At 45.7% G+C, this 14,149-nt stretch overlaps 1 protein-coding gene across 1 annotated transcript in view; it reads right to left on the bottom strand.

The window, feature by feature from the left end:
- The window catches only part of PTPRN2 (protein tyrosine phosphatase receptor type N2), a 1,169,469-nt gene extending 1,161,917 nt beyond the window's left edge, over positions 1 to 7,552 (bottom strand). Inside the window, exon 1 of the mRNA XM_040352695.1 lies at positions 7,322 to 7,552. Within this exon, the coding sequence (XP_040208629.1) occupies positions 7,322 to 7,412 (91 nt within the window). The 5' untranslated portion in view covers positions 7,413 to 7,552. The remainder of the gene's footprint in view (positions 1 to 7,321) is intronic.
- Between the last annotated feature and the right edge of the window lie 6,597 nt (positions 7,553 to 14,149).

Raw genomic sequence — 14,149 nt, 5'->3', positions numbered from 1 at the left:
AAAGAGAAAAAACTTCATGGTGCAGTATGAAAAACACTTGCCCTTTATTAAAATGAGAAGGTTGCTGACATCCAAAAAAAGTTTTAAGAACAGAATCTAAAAACAAACACCCGACGCTGCGTTTCTCCGTACAAGACGTCCACTGGGAAAGGAGCCTCGTACGGAGAAACGCAGCGTCGGGTGGAGCTAAGGACTCTGACGTCATTACACACCAGCTGATCAGGCGTGAGCTGAGACACTGGTAGTTTGTTTGTTTTTAGATTCTGTTCTTAAAACTTTTTTTGGACTCAACATTTTTCTTTACACTCAATATTTTGTGTTATATTAGTCGCTGAGCAATGCGACTTTAGGTTGCGCATGTATATATATCTTTTTTATTCCCATATTGAGACAATCAATTCTCTAAAAACCATTGACATTTCAAGAAAAACGTCTTACTAAGGATCCAATTTTAGAGTCTCATAGTCTGATGGGTGTCTCCCTCATAAACGCTCTTCCTTTCTATAAAAATGTCTGCTTCCACTGAGTTAATGCAAATGTTATATTTGTAACTGTTTTAAACATACCTCGCAAGATACAGACTTCTCTTGCAAAATGTTAGCCAATAAACACAATACACAATAAATTCTAGCACCACCATAACATATAGCAAAGTTATAATGACAGCAGAGACATGAATTCAGTATTGTGTATTACATGTAGGTTATCCCTCAAAGCATATGAATGTTACTCAACCCCTTTAATAAACACCATCATATAGGAGGTAATAGGAAATACTACTGACTCTTACCATGGCAAATAATGATATCACATACAACTAATCTCTTCTTACTCCTGGCTGGTAGCCTTACAACATAAACATAGCTTTAAATCCAATGTATGGAATCTGATTATCATGAAAATAAGACTGGGTATGTGTGTCTCCATTAACATCACCACTCTGTCACCAAATCGTTAGCACTGACACTGCGCAGTTCTTTTCACGTTTAAAATTAGAATCTCTGAGGGATCATTTCTCAAGTAGAGCAGAGAGCTGCTGTAGAAAACACAGGAGGCAGTGACAGAAAGCAACAAACTGGGCCACCAGGGTTCATTGTTGGATCAGGAGAACCCCCCCACCCCACCATGGAAGAACTGCTAATCCTAGCTACTGCAGAACCTCTTGACTGACAGACATTTCAGAAAAAAAACATGGCAGTACCAACATTTAGGGAACATTGACCAATTTACTTCTAACATACTCAGAAAACTGGCTTTCAGTGAATCACAAGTGTTCCAAATAAGCTGAATTACAATTTGCTGGAACTTGCCCAAAAGTGGATCAAACTAATTTTATTCTGACCAGACTAGTTTGGCCTGTCAGCGTCAAATCCCGGTGATTTGAGGCCCCCGGGGGGCACAGGTGCGGCATCCAGCCCCGCTGCCTGTCAGAAATGATGACAGGCTGAAATACACGGAGGATGCACGCTGTACTGAAAGATTCTGCTATTTACAGTCATATGCTTTTAGTAATGTGTGCCCTGAACACAGAATTTCATGTGGCCCAAAGAGTACCTAAACCCTCCAAAAATGTACTATATTGAAGCTTAGCAGTTCTTAGATGTGGTGGCTGCATTTGTTTTATTTTTGTTAGGTCTTGTTTTTCCCTGGTGATCCTGCCAGTAACACACTTCCTGTCCTAAAGTAACAACACTCACTCACTGCTTTGTGAGGGGAAACACTGTCACACCAGGCTTCTTTTCTGATTTGGACTACAAACACTGCTTCTCCTTTCATGTCCATTACATAAAGCAGGGATCCTCAAACTACGGCCCTTCAGCCATGAGGCATTGTAAAACTTTGACATTCACAGACATGACTGGGCATGATGGAAATTGTAGTTCCTGAACAACTGGAGGGCCGTAGTTTGAAGACCCATGACATAAAGGGATGTTGTCTAGAACAGCCCACCCTCAACCTAAAGCACTGGCGACCACCGGACCAAGGCATGGGGCACCCCTAGTCTAAACCAGCATTTATTTATTTTATTTTTTTGTGGAGAATGCGGGCAACGATCTAAACCAGCATTTAAAGTGGACCTTCAGTCTTTTTTTTTTACTTTCTGTCTATTAAATCTTCTGCCCCTGTTGTTTTAACTTTGGATAGTAAAACATTTTTTTCTGCCAGTAAATACCGTATACAGCCCACTTCCTGTTTCTTGTCTGGTGAAAAGCCTGGGTTTATGACATGCACAGCTCTCTCTCTCACTCTTGTGAGAGTTTGCTAGGAAGGGAAGGGAGATGAGTCATAAGAGGGCCAATGAAAGCTGCATAGCTGGCAGTGTGCCCCTGTGTGTCTGTGTAAATCCAGGCAGGCAGCAGCTTCAGCTGCCCACAGTTAAAATGGCTGCAGCCAGACTCAGTGGAGGGAGATTTCTGCAGCATATTTGGCAAGTACAGAATCACAGTATATATAAAATAATATGCAAAGTGGTTAGAGGGAAGCTTCAGAATGGCAAAGATGTTTTTCTTACAAATGATGTGAGCAGACTGGAGTTCCTCTTTAACCTTTGCAGTGTAGGGGAGGGGAAGCTCCACTTGTTTGCCTCCTTCCCCCCTCCACTGCCACATTTGCCACCTTTCGGGGGGAGTGCAGTTACCTGTTTTTGACAGGTACCCGCTCCCACTTCCTGCTGTTCTCGCCGTGCCCCCTCCTCCTTCCCCCGTCACCAGGCAATTTACAAAGCACAGTGTGGCTCGTGCATGTGCAGTTTGGAAGGCCTCACTGCCGGTTTCTCTTAGTGGACATGGCGGCAGCAGCACTCGACAGCCGAAAAATTGGCTGGAGTGCAGACACAGCTGGATTTGTGGACAGGTAAGTGTCCTAATATTAAGGGTCAGCAGCTACAGTATTTGTAGCTGTTGACTTTTAATTTTTTCAGAAGGAGCCAGAAGCTCTGCTTTAAGTACACAGGAAGTTACACTGACCCTGGATTTACTTAAAGGAGTTGTAAAGGAAAAAAATGTTTTGGCTGAAATGACTGTTTACAGGGTATAGAGACATAATAGTTAACTGATTGATTTTAAAAATGATTAAGAATAGATACAAATCAATCATATAATGTGCCTGCAGTTTCAGTTTTGCTTTTCATCTAGTTTCATGCTTCTGTGAAGGACAGAGACACAGAGCCAATACAGGGCAGTGTTTGTTTTTAAAATGAAACTGATTGGTTCTGGGAGGTTTTAGACACACAGTAATCACACCTTCTTGATTAGTGACCACAGAGAGAAAGCTCCCAGTACTTTTTTCATAAGGAAACAGACAACCAGGAAGTGTGCAGAACAGGATTACAGCAAACACGAACAATGAGGACATGAAACCAGGACTGCATTAGGGTAAAGGAAGCTATTTAGCTAAAAAAAAAAATCCTTTAGTGACCCTTTAACCTGATAAAATAAAGACTTTTGCCTGAGAGCAGAGAGAAAATTCTCTGCATACCAAAGATCGGGAAGATTGGGAAACCCTTTGTCAAGATCGCAATGAGGAAAGAAATTGCGATAACGATTCTTGGCGATTAATCGTGCAGCTCTAGGTGACAGGTTGTGGAATTATTGTTGAGCTTCTGGGAACTTTGTTGAAATGATTCCTGAACCTTTTTCGTCACTTACTACTGAACCAGGGGCGCAGAAGATTGCCCCCCAGATCGAAATGAGCATGTGACTCTTGCAGTGTGGGATCAGCCCTGAGATAGGATTTAAAGAGGTAATAAAATATTTTTTTAAATTAGCTGCTAATAGTAGAACTTCCATACTCTCGCTGTTGTTTTTACCATTTTTCTCCTCTGAGCTTCCTCCTCATGCTGCCAATTAAGTTAAAAAGGAAATGTGGAAGTGACTTGTCATTTAGTACAAAAAGAAATACTTTAATATCACTTTAAGAGTTTCCTCCATATGGAAACAGTTAATAAAGACCAATCTATACCGACGAGGCGATGCACTCAGGAACCGTCACGTTCAAAGCAGCGCATGATGTGTTTGTCTATGTGACCCTCCAGATAATAATAGCGATAATATTAATATTGATTATAATTATATATTATTTATAATATTAATAGTAATAATTGTCCTCTAGAACACTAACATTAGTATTTCCTCCATTCTAAAACTGTTATAAAGACCGAACTATACCAATGATTTGTCACATTCAGGAACCGTCCGTTCCAAACAGCACATTGTTTCTCTATGTGACCCTCCATATGTATCATAATAATAATAGTAATAATAATAGTCATTTATTATTATTGATGCTGATATTACTAATACTAAAAATAATAATAATATTGATAATAACAATTATAATATAATAAAAATAATATAAAAAGTTATTTGTAATAATAATTATATATAATTCTGATGATAATAATAGTAATGATGATAACATTATAATAGTATAACAATAATATATTACTATTGATAGTAGTAGTAATAATAATATAAAATGTTTATTGATAAAAAATAATAATAGTAAAGATAATATTAACATTATAATAATATAATGATAATATATAACTAATAATAAAAATAATAAAATTATAATATAATAATAATATATAACTAATAATAATAATGATGATAAAATTATATTATAATAATAATATAAAAATTGTTATTGGTAATAATTATTATATATTATTTGATGATAATAATAACATTATAATAATATAATAATATATTACTATTGATGATAAAAAATAATAATAATATTTTAATAAATTAATAATAATATTATAATGAAATATAAAAATCATCCTAATACATGATTCATAATAATAATAATAATAATAGTAGTAAGGATGGTAAGGGACAGAGGAAAGGGTCCATGAAGTGTAGAGGAAGGAGGGGGGGGGGGTCCCTGGTGGTATATGGGGTGTAGTGGCCCCATGGTGGAGTGTAGTGGCCCCATGGCAGGGTGTACTGGCCCCATGGCAGGGTGTAGTGGCCCCATGGCAGAGTGCAGTGACTTAATATTGAAGTGTAGTGGCCCCATGGTGGAGTGTAGTGGCCCCATGGTGAAGTGTAATGGCCCCATGATTGGTGTTTTGGCTCCATGGTGGGTATAGTGGTCCCATGGTGGGTGAAGTGGCCCCATGGTGGGATGTAGTTGCCCCATGGTGGGTGTAGTGGCCCCATGGTGGGTGTAGTGGCCCCATGGGAAAAGGAAGTAGCCGCTCCAGGTGGGAACCTAGATGAATATCCTCCGCTGCAGACAACTCAGGTGCAGGCAATGCACTTAGCAAAGCAGGAACAAAAATTGTCTCTGGACAGCCGCACTCTGAGCAAAATAAAATAAAACCCGACTCGTGGGTGTAGTGGTCTCATGGTGGGTTTAGTGGCCCCATTGTGGGATGTAGTGGCCCCATGGTGGGTGTTTTGGCTCCATGGTGGGTGTAGTGGTCCCATGGTGGGTGTAGTGGCCCCATGGTGGGATGTAGTGGCCCCATGGTGAAGTTTACTGGCTCCATGGTGGGTGTAGTGGCCTCATGGTGGGTTTAGTGGCCCCATGGTGGGATGTAGTGGCCCCATGGTGGGTGTTTTGGCTCCATGGTGGGTGTAGTGGTCCCATGGTGGGTGTAGTGGCCCCATGGTGGGATGTAGTGGCCCCATGGTGAAGTTTACTGGCTCCATGGTGGGTGTAGTGGCCTCATGGTGGGTTTAGTGGCCCCATGGTGGGATGTAGTGGCCCCATGGTGGGTGTAGTGGCCCTATGATGGGTGTAGTGGCCTCATGGTGGGTGTAGTGGGCCCATGGTGGGTGTAGTGCCCCATGGTGGGTGTAGTGGCCCCATGGTGGGTGTAGTGGCCCCATGGTGAAGTTTACTGGCCCCATGGTGGGTGTAGTGGGCCCAGGGTGGGTGTAGTGGCCCCATGGTGGGTGTAGTGGCCCCATGGTTGGGTGTAGTGGCCCCATGGTGGGTGTAGTGGCCCCATGGTGGGTGTAGTGGCCCCATGGTGGGTGTAGTGGCCCCATGGCGAAGTTTACTGGCCCCATGGTGGGTGTAGTGGCCCCATGGTGGGTGTAGTGGGCCCATAGTGGGTGTAGTGGGCCCATGGAGGGATGTAGTGGCCCCATGGTGGGTGTAGTGGCCCCATGGTGGGTGTAGTGGTCCCATGGTGGGGTATAGTGGCCCCATGGTGGGTGTAGTGGCCCCATGGTGGGATGTAGTGGTCCCATGGTGGGGTGTAGTGGCCCCATGGTGGATGTAGGGGCCCCATGGTAGGTGCAGTGACCCCATGGTGGGTGTAGTGGGCCCATGGTGGGTGTAGTGGGGGCCCAGGGTGGGTGTAGTGCCCCATGGTGGGTGTAGTGGCCCCATGGTGGGTGCAGTGACCCCAGGGTGGGTGTAGTGCCCCATGGTGGGATGTAGTGGCCCCATGGTGGGATGTAGTGGCCCCATGGTGGGTGTAGTGGCCCCATGGTGGGTGCAGTGGCCCCATGATGGGTGTAGTGGCCCCATGGTGGGTGCAGTGGCCCCATGGTGGGTGCAGTGGCGCCATGGTGGGTGTAGTGGCCCCATGGTGGGATGTAGTGGCCCCATGGTGGGGTGTAGTGGCCCCATGGTGGGTGTAGTGGACCCATGGTGGGGTGTAGTGGCCCCAGGGTGGGTGCAGTGACCCCATGGTGGGTGTAGTGGCCCCATGGTGGGTATAGTGGCCCCATGGTGGGTGCAGTGGCCCCATGGTGGGGTGCAGTGACCCCATGGTGGGTGTAGTGCCCCATGGTGGGTGTAGTGGCCCCAGGGTGGGTGCAGTGACCCCATGGTGGGTGTAGTGGCCCCATGGTGGGTGTAGTGGCCCCATGGTGGGTGCAGTGGCCCCATGGTGGGGTGCAGTGACCCCATGGTGGGTGTAGTGGCCCCATGGTGGGGTGTAGTGGCCCCATGGTGGGTGCAGTGGCCCCATGGTGGGGTGTAGTGGCCCCATGGTGGGTGCAGTGACCCCATGGTGGGTGCAGTGACCCCATGGTGGGTGCAGTGACCCCATGGTGGGTGTAGTGGCCCCATGGTGGGATGCAGTGACCCCATGGTGGATGTAGGGGCCCCATGGTGGGTGCAGTGACCCCATGGTGGGTGCAGTGGCTCCATGGTGGGTGCAGTGACCCCATGGTGGGTGTAGTGGCCCCATGGTGGGCTGTGATAGCAGTCAGTGAGGGTGTATTGTGTGTGCTGAGTGTCCCCTGTACAGGAAGTGTGACATTGTAGCCCCTCTATGTCCTCCTCCCCGGAGCTCCTCCCATAATGTGACCCCCGGCTGGGGTCAGAGGTCCCCCCAGCACAGAGCACTCACCGAATCTGGTGTCCGTACTGTCAGCCTGATGATGGGAAGCGGCGGAGAGGAGGAGGAGGAGGAGGAGAGCGATGTTCGGAGAGCCCGGCATGGTTAATCCATCGGTCTAGCAGTACATGAGTGCGGAAGAAGGACGAGGGAAAGACGGGAGAAGTGTCAGGGGGGATGGGCAATGTACGATCCCTACTATTCCCGATCAGCTTCAACACCCCGGACAGCGACCAGCACCCGCCCCGCCCACCCTGAGGAGGACACGCCTCCCCCTGGCTGGTCACATGGAGCGGAGCCCGCCCCCTGGAGGAGATGAATGGGACTCCTCCGGCATGGCGCTGTCCTTCCTCCGGTGCTGATGAATGAAGGAGACCATTCACCGGGAGGAGGGGGCAATACCGGGATCCTCTTGTATACCATATCATCTACATATACCACCCAACGTGGGTACCGGGCGGCCCACCTCCGCTCTGATATCACGGTGATTAGGATGTAATACCGACACAGAATGATATCGATACCGTCCGATATATTCTACATACAGTTCGAGCTTTTCTGTGATAAGATGCCCACTGCCAGCCAGGGTTACAGCGCCCCCTCTGATCAGCCAGCCTGGGAGGAGGGGGCATTAGGCTGTTATGCCATTGCCAACCCAGAGTGATTTATGTGCCATCCTACAATACACAACCTATTATACTGTTTCAAATCATCACTTCCACAGTAAAGTGCCAACCCATGATGGTTACAGTGCCACCTCTGGTCTGCCATCATGGGAGTATGGGGGCATTAGACTGTAATGCCATCCCAGAATGATGTATGAACATCCTATAATCTACATTCCTATTATGCCATAGTAAGATGCCCACAGTATGGTGACCTCCATGGTCTAAACTTATAAGGGGCATTAGACAGCAATACTTGCCCAGGATGATTTATGAGTCATCCTACATAACCTACCTATGTTATCTCTTCCATGGTGAGGAGTATACCCATTGCAGTGCCACCTCTGGTATGGCATCATGGGTTGGGATCATGAGACTGTAATGCCATCCCAGAATGATGTATGTATCATCCTATAGTTTACATTTATATGATTCAATAATAAAGTACCTATCCATGGTCTGGCATCTCGGAGGGTACTGGACAGCAATGCCAACACATTAGGGTTACAGTGCCACCTGTGGTCCAGCATCATGGTAGTATACATTGGGCAGTAATGACAACCCAGAGTGGTTAAAATACCATCTTACATAACCAACATATAGCATTTTGTGTCATTTCTTCCATGATGATGTGCCTACCCATTAGCGTTGCAGTGCAAACTTTGGTCTGGCATCTTTGGGGGTCAATAGTTTGTAATACCAACCTAGAGCAATGTATGCGCCATCCAACATAACCTACATTCCTATTTTTCCACAGTAAGGTATCTACCCATTAATGCAACAATGCCCTCATGGTCTGGCATTGCATGGGCATTAGGTTGTAATGCCAACTCACAATGATTTATGTGCCATCCTACATAATCTACTTATACTGTTTTATATAACCATTTCCATGGTAAAGTGCCAACCCATTAGGGTTACAATGTCACCTTTGGTCTGGCATCTTGGGAGTAGGGGCATTAGGCTGTAATGCCAACACAGAATTATGTATGTATGTTCCTATGATTCCATAATAAGACATCCATACATTAAAGGGGTGTTCCAGCCTGTTTTTAAGTTTATTAAAAGTCAGCAGCTACAAAAAGTGTAGCTGCTGGCTTTTAATAAAAAGACACTTACCTGCTCCACAGTGCCAGCGATGCGCCGGCCGGGGCTCCACTCCTCTTCATTCCTAGTGTGGGCACCCGGCAGTGACAGTTTTCTGCTTCACGGCCGGGCACCCACTGCGCGAGCGGCACTGCGCATGCGCGAGCGGTGCGGCGCCGTCCGATTGGAAAGGCGCTCGCCTACAGGGAGGGGCTGTGAAAAGGCGATTAAGCTATTCGCCTTACCAGCCCCTCGGCGGAAGGAGTAAGTGGGACAGGAAGTCCCACTCCTCCTGAAGTCCCCACTCCCCCCCAAAAAAAAATACATGCCAAATGTGGCATGTAAGGGGGCAAGGAGTGGATTAAGAGGAAGTTCCATTTTTAGGTGGAACTCCGCTTTAAGTTAAAGTGCCCATCCATGGTCAGGTATAATTGGAGCATTAGGCATCAGTGCCAACCCAGAGTGATTTGTTCTACATTACCTTCTACAAACATAGTTGCGCTGTGAATAAAACATAGAATAAACATGCAATGGGGTTGATTTACTAAAGGCAAATAGGCTGTGCACTCTGCATTTGCCCCAGCGCTTAGTAAATGAGGTAAAGCTTCACTTTGCAAAAAATACCCAATCATGTGAGAGGAAAATGAAAAAACAGCATTTTTGCTTGCACATGATTGGATGATGGAAGTCAGACTAGCTTCTGCTCATTTACTAAGCTCATGCTCTTGCAGGGTGCAACTGTACTTTGCAAAGTGCACAGGCTACTTGTCTTTAGTAAATCAACCCCATTGTGTTCATAAAAATTGCATGAAGTTGTGAAGTCCAGTGCTGTGAAGCAATATATTGAAATACACAAATCAAATCGTGAGACCATCTTAATGCATCCAATCCACACTGCTCACAGAATAGTATCCATCATTCATTAATGTGACTACAACAAATTGTGATCAGTGAGCCCACCACCAATGTCCATCCAGCTCCTTATCAGAAAGACAGATCCCAAATTATAGGAGATCTGACATAGCGCAAACATCTGAAACAATGGCTTATCCGATCAAGGGACATCATACGGCACTTCACATTGCGATTGGACTGTATAGTCCTCCTCCTGTTCCTCTACGGTGGCTTAATCAAGAAGAGAAACCTCCAATGGTGTATTACCGTTTCCAATTTTATTAAATAACTGTTAAATAACTACGTACTAAGGCCCAGATTCACAAAAGAGATACGACGGCGTATCTCCTGATACGCTGTCGTATCTCTGTTTTAGGGTCTTACTAACTATGCGACTGATTCATAGAATCAGTTACGCATAGATAGCCCTAAGATCCGACAGGTGTAATTGTTTTACACTGTCGGATCTTAGGATGCAATACCGCGGCCGCCGCTGGGGGGAGTTCGCGTCGTAAACCAGCGTGGGGTATGCACATTAGTAGTTACGGCGATCCACGGCGGTTTTTCGTGTTCGCTACGTCGCTGCTAGTCTAGTTTCCCGTCGCAAAGTTAGTCGTCGTTTTAGGTGCCCTAACTTTACACAGCACACGTATGTGCTGTATAAAGTATGGCCGTCGTTCCCGCGTCAAAATTTAAATTTTTTTCCTTCTTGCGTAAGACGTCCGGGAATACGGAAGTACGCTACGCACGTCGCCGTTCGTAAAAATGACGTCACTTCGCGCAAAGCACGGCGGGAATTTCGAAACGGAGCATGCGCAGTAGGTCCGGCGCGGGAGCGCGCCTAATATAAATGGCACACGCCCCTTTGAATTACGCGGGCTTACGCCGGCGTAATTTTTCACGCAAGTGCTTGGTGAATCAGACACTTGCGATGAAAAATTGCGGCGGTTTAACGTATCTACGATACGTTACGCCGCCGCGATTCTACGTGAATCTGGCCCTAAAATGCTGTCTTTTAATCGCACAATGCATAGGAAAACGCAGATAGTGCCGGCTCCAGCGAAGCGTGGGTGATGTCTGCACAAGCTCCGCCCAACCCTGATCTACGTTTCGTCTAAACAGACGTTGTGAAGGGGATCTGCTTAGACAAAACGTACATGGATTATTTCTTCAATGGTAAGGAGCCTATTACCCACTAACAATTTCTCAATTTCTCTTTGGGATTAATAAAGTCTTCTGTATTCTATATTATAGTTACCATGCCCCCACATGGTCTAGCATTATAGGGGGCTTAAGACAGCAATACTCAGTCTGAGTGATTTATGTGTCATTCTACCTAAACCACATATAACATGTCATATCTTTTACATTAAAATAAGCCTACCCATTAGAGTTTCAATGCCACCTCAGGTCTGGCATTTTGGGGGTAAGGGTTATATGGCTGTATGGCTAACCCAGAATTATACTGTATATGTGCTATCCTACTTAATCTACATTCCTATGCATCCATAATAAGGCATATTTAAAGTTTAAGCACCCATTCATGGTCTGGCATCATGCCAACACAGAGTGATTTATGTGTCATCCTACATAACCTACTTATAGATAGCATTTCATATCATTCTTTTCCATTGTAATGAGGCAAGGCTGGTAATAAGGTTGTAATACCAGATCAGAATGATTTATGTGTCATCCTACATTCATATTTTGCCATAGTAAGATGCCTACCCATAAAAGTTGCAGTGCCCCACGGTCTGAACTTTTAGGGGCCATTAGACAGTAATACCCAGTAATATAACCTACCTATACTGTTTCAAGTCATCATTTACATTGCAAAGTGCCAACCCATTAGGGTTACAGTGCGCTCTGTTGGCCATCATCATGGGTGAATTCATTGGCCTGTAATGCCAACCCAAAGTGGTTAACATATCATCTTACATAACCTACTTATAGAATTACGTATAATCTCTTCCATGATAAGGTGCCTACCCATTAGGGTTACAGTGCCATCTGTTGGCCATCATCATGGGTGTATTCACTGGCCTGTAATGCCAACCCAAAGTGGTTAACATACCATTTTACATAACCTACTTATAGAATTACGTATAATCTCTTCCATGGTAAGGTGCCTACCCATTAGGGTTAAAGTGCCATTGCAAATTTATTACAAATGAAATATGGTAGAATACAAAATTGGCATGAGACAGCTTACAGCAGGGGTGTCCAAACTTTTTTCAAAGAGGGCCAGATTTGATGAAGTGAACATGCGTAAGGGCTGACTATTTTGCCTGACATTGTTTAAACCATTAAAATTTGGTCTAAGTGTGTTCGTTCGAGCACTAATACACTGCCCAACATGAATTATCTTGCCTTTGTGGCTGTGTGTGGTGAAGAGATGAGCTTGGGGCGTGTTATTTGTATATACCGTATCTATCAGCGTATAACACACACCTTCACTTTAGGAGGGAAGTTTCAGGGGAAAAAAATGTAAATAAAAAACTGTGAAGCAAAACAAGGGTCATTGCCCATCAATGCAGTCTAATCAGTGCCCATCTGCAGCCTCTCCATTGCCATGAATGCAGACTCTCCATTGCCATGAATGCAGCCTGATCGATGTCCATCTGCAGCCTCGGAGGGAGGGGGGGGCGGGATGAGCACCAACAGATTACATACAGGAGAATCTCCTGTTTACACAGCAGCTTCTTTAATACAATTTCTCCCGCCTCCTATGGTAGACAGAGGAGTCGTCCAATGGCAGCCCAGGAGACGGGACTTCCTATTACAGATGTCACTGAGTAAACAGGAAATTCTCCTGTATGTAATTTGTCAGCACTTAATCCCCCTCTCCCTGGCCCCCACAAGGCAGCGCCAATAAATACAGTATATATCCAAATTACCAGGGGGCCACATTCAACTGGAACGGGGGCCGCAATTGGCCCCCGGGCCGGACTTTGGACATGCCTGGCTTACAGAGTTTATCAGACAGGGATGCTAGCCTGTCAGTAAGGCACTTCTTCCGATAAGGAACAGAGTGCACGCTTACAGACATCCAAATGCATGAGGAGCGCTTCTTTCAGAGGAGGGACCCATATTGCTGCATTACCCTGAGTACTCAAAGGTCTCTGCAATTTTTCAGCTGGCTGTTGGAGGCAAACTCCAATAAACTGGCAGACGGAGATGCCCTGTAAGGGGGAATGATGCACTTTGCCTTCTTGTCGGGTATCTTTCCCTAACACGGCAAACCAAAAGCAGCCGAGCACCAGAAGGCACATATCGCTCCAAACCAGTTTCTACAGAGTGGACACAGACTGAGCACGCTCTGCTCTATGTGCTGCCGGGAGCAAACGGACTTCTCTGTCCATTGACACCTGACTGCCCTCCAATACGATCCACCTAGACAAAGGAGGACTGATCCCCTTCTGTTTTTTTTTTTTTTTTTTAACAGACTGGATCGGAGGTAGGTGGGTGTAAAAGGCTGGTCCATAGGGGTGAATAGACTGTCTGATCAGGCAAACCTGATTGAACCCTTTGCGGGAAAGGGGCCTTAAGCAGACTTGCTAATGCAGGTGATCCTCTCCTCCTTCCTGGATGATGGTTCATGCAATCAACACTGGGAGCAAATAAGACTGTGAACTACAGACCCAGAAAAGCCTTGCAAACGGAGGAAGAGAGAGCAGAGTTTTCCAGGGCTTTGAGCTAGAGGTCTGGGAAGACAGTACAGGGAAACCAGAGGTTGCGGACCTGTTGCTGTGCATGCTCACACTGGGAGAGAGGCTGGTGAGGGTCAGAGTGTTAGGGATAGTTTACACTTGCTTCAAAACAAGGCTTCGGTCATGCTTTGTTAAAGCTCTCTGAATGCCAGTCAAAGCCCCTCACTAAATAAAATAGTTAGCTTACAGTCCTTTTTACACCTTGCTTTTGCTTGGTGCTTCAATGAGGCTTCGGTGGGGCTTCGATGAGGCTTTGGTGGAGCTTCGATAGGGCTTTGGTAGGGCTTCAGTGAGGTTTTGTGGGGCTTCTGTGGGGTTAAAGTGAGCTTTGCCATAGACTTCTATGGAGGCTTTGAAGACGCTTTAAAGCACCAATAAAGCTACATGGGGTATAATTTTTGAAGCAAAGCCAAAGCAAAGCAAAAGCAAGGTGTAAACAGGACTGTAAGCTAACCATTTTATTTAGTGACAGGAGCCTTGACTGA

Source organism: Rana temporaria, chromosome 5, assembly GCF_905171775.1.
Source record: "Rana temporaria chromosome 5, aRanTem1.1, whole genome shotgun sequence".
Lineage (NCBI taxonomy): Eukaryota > Metazoa > Chordata > Amphibia > Anura > Ranidae > Rana > Rana temporaria.
This window is presented reverse-complemented; position numbering and strand designations above follow the sequence as displayed.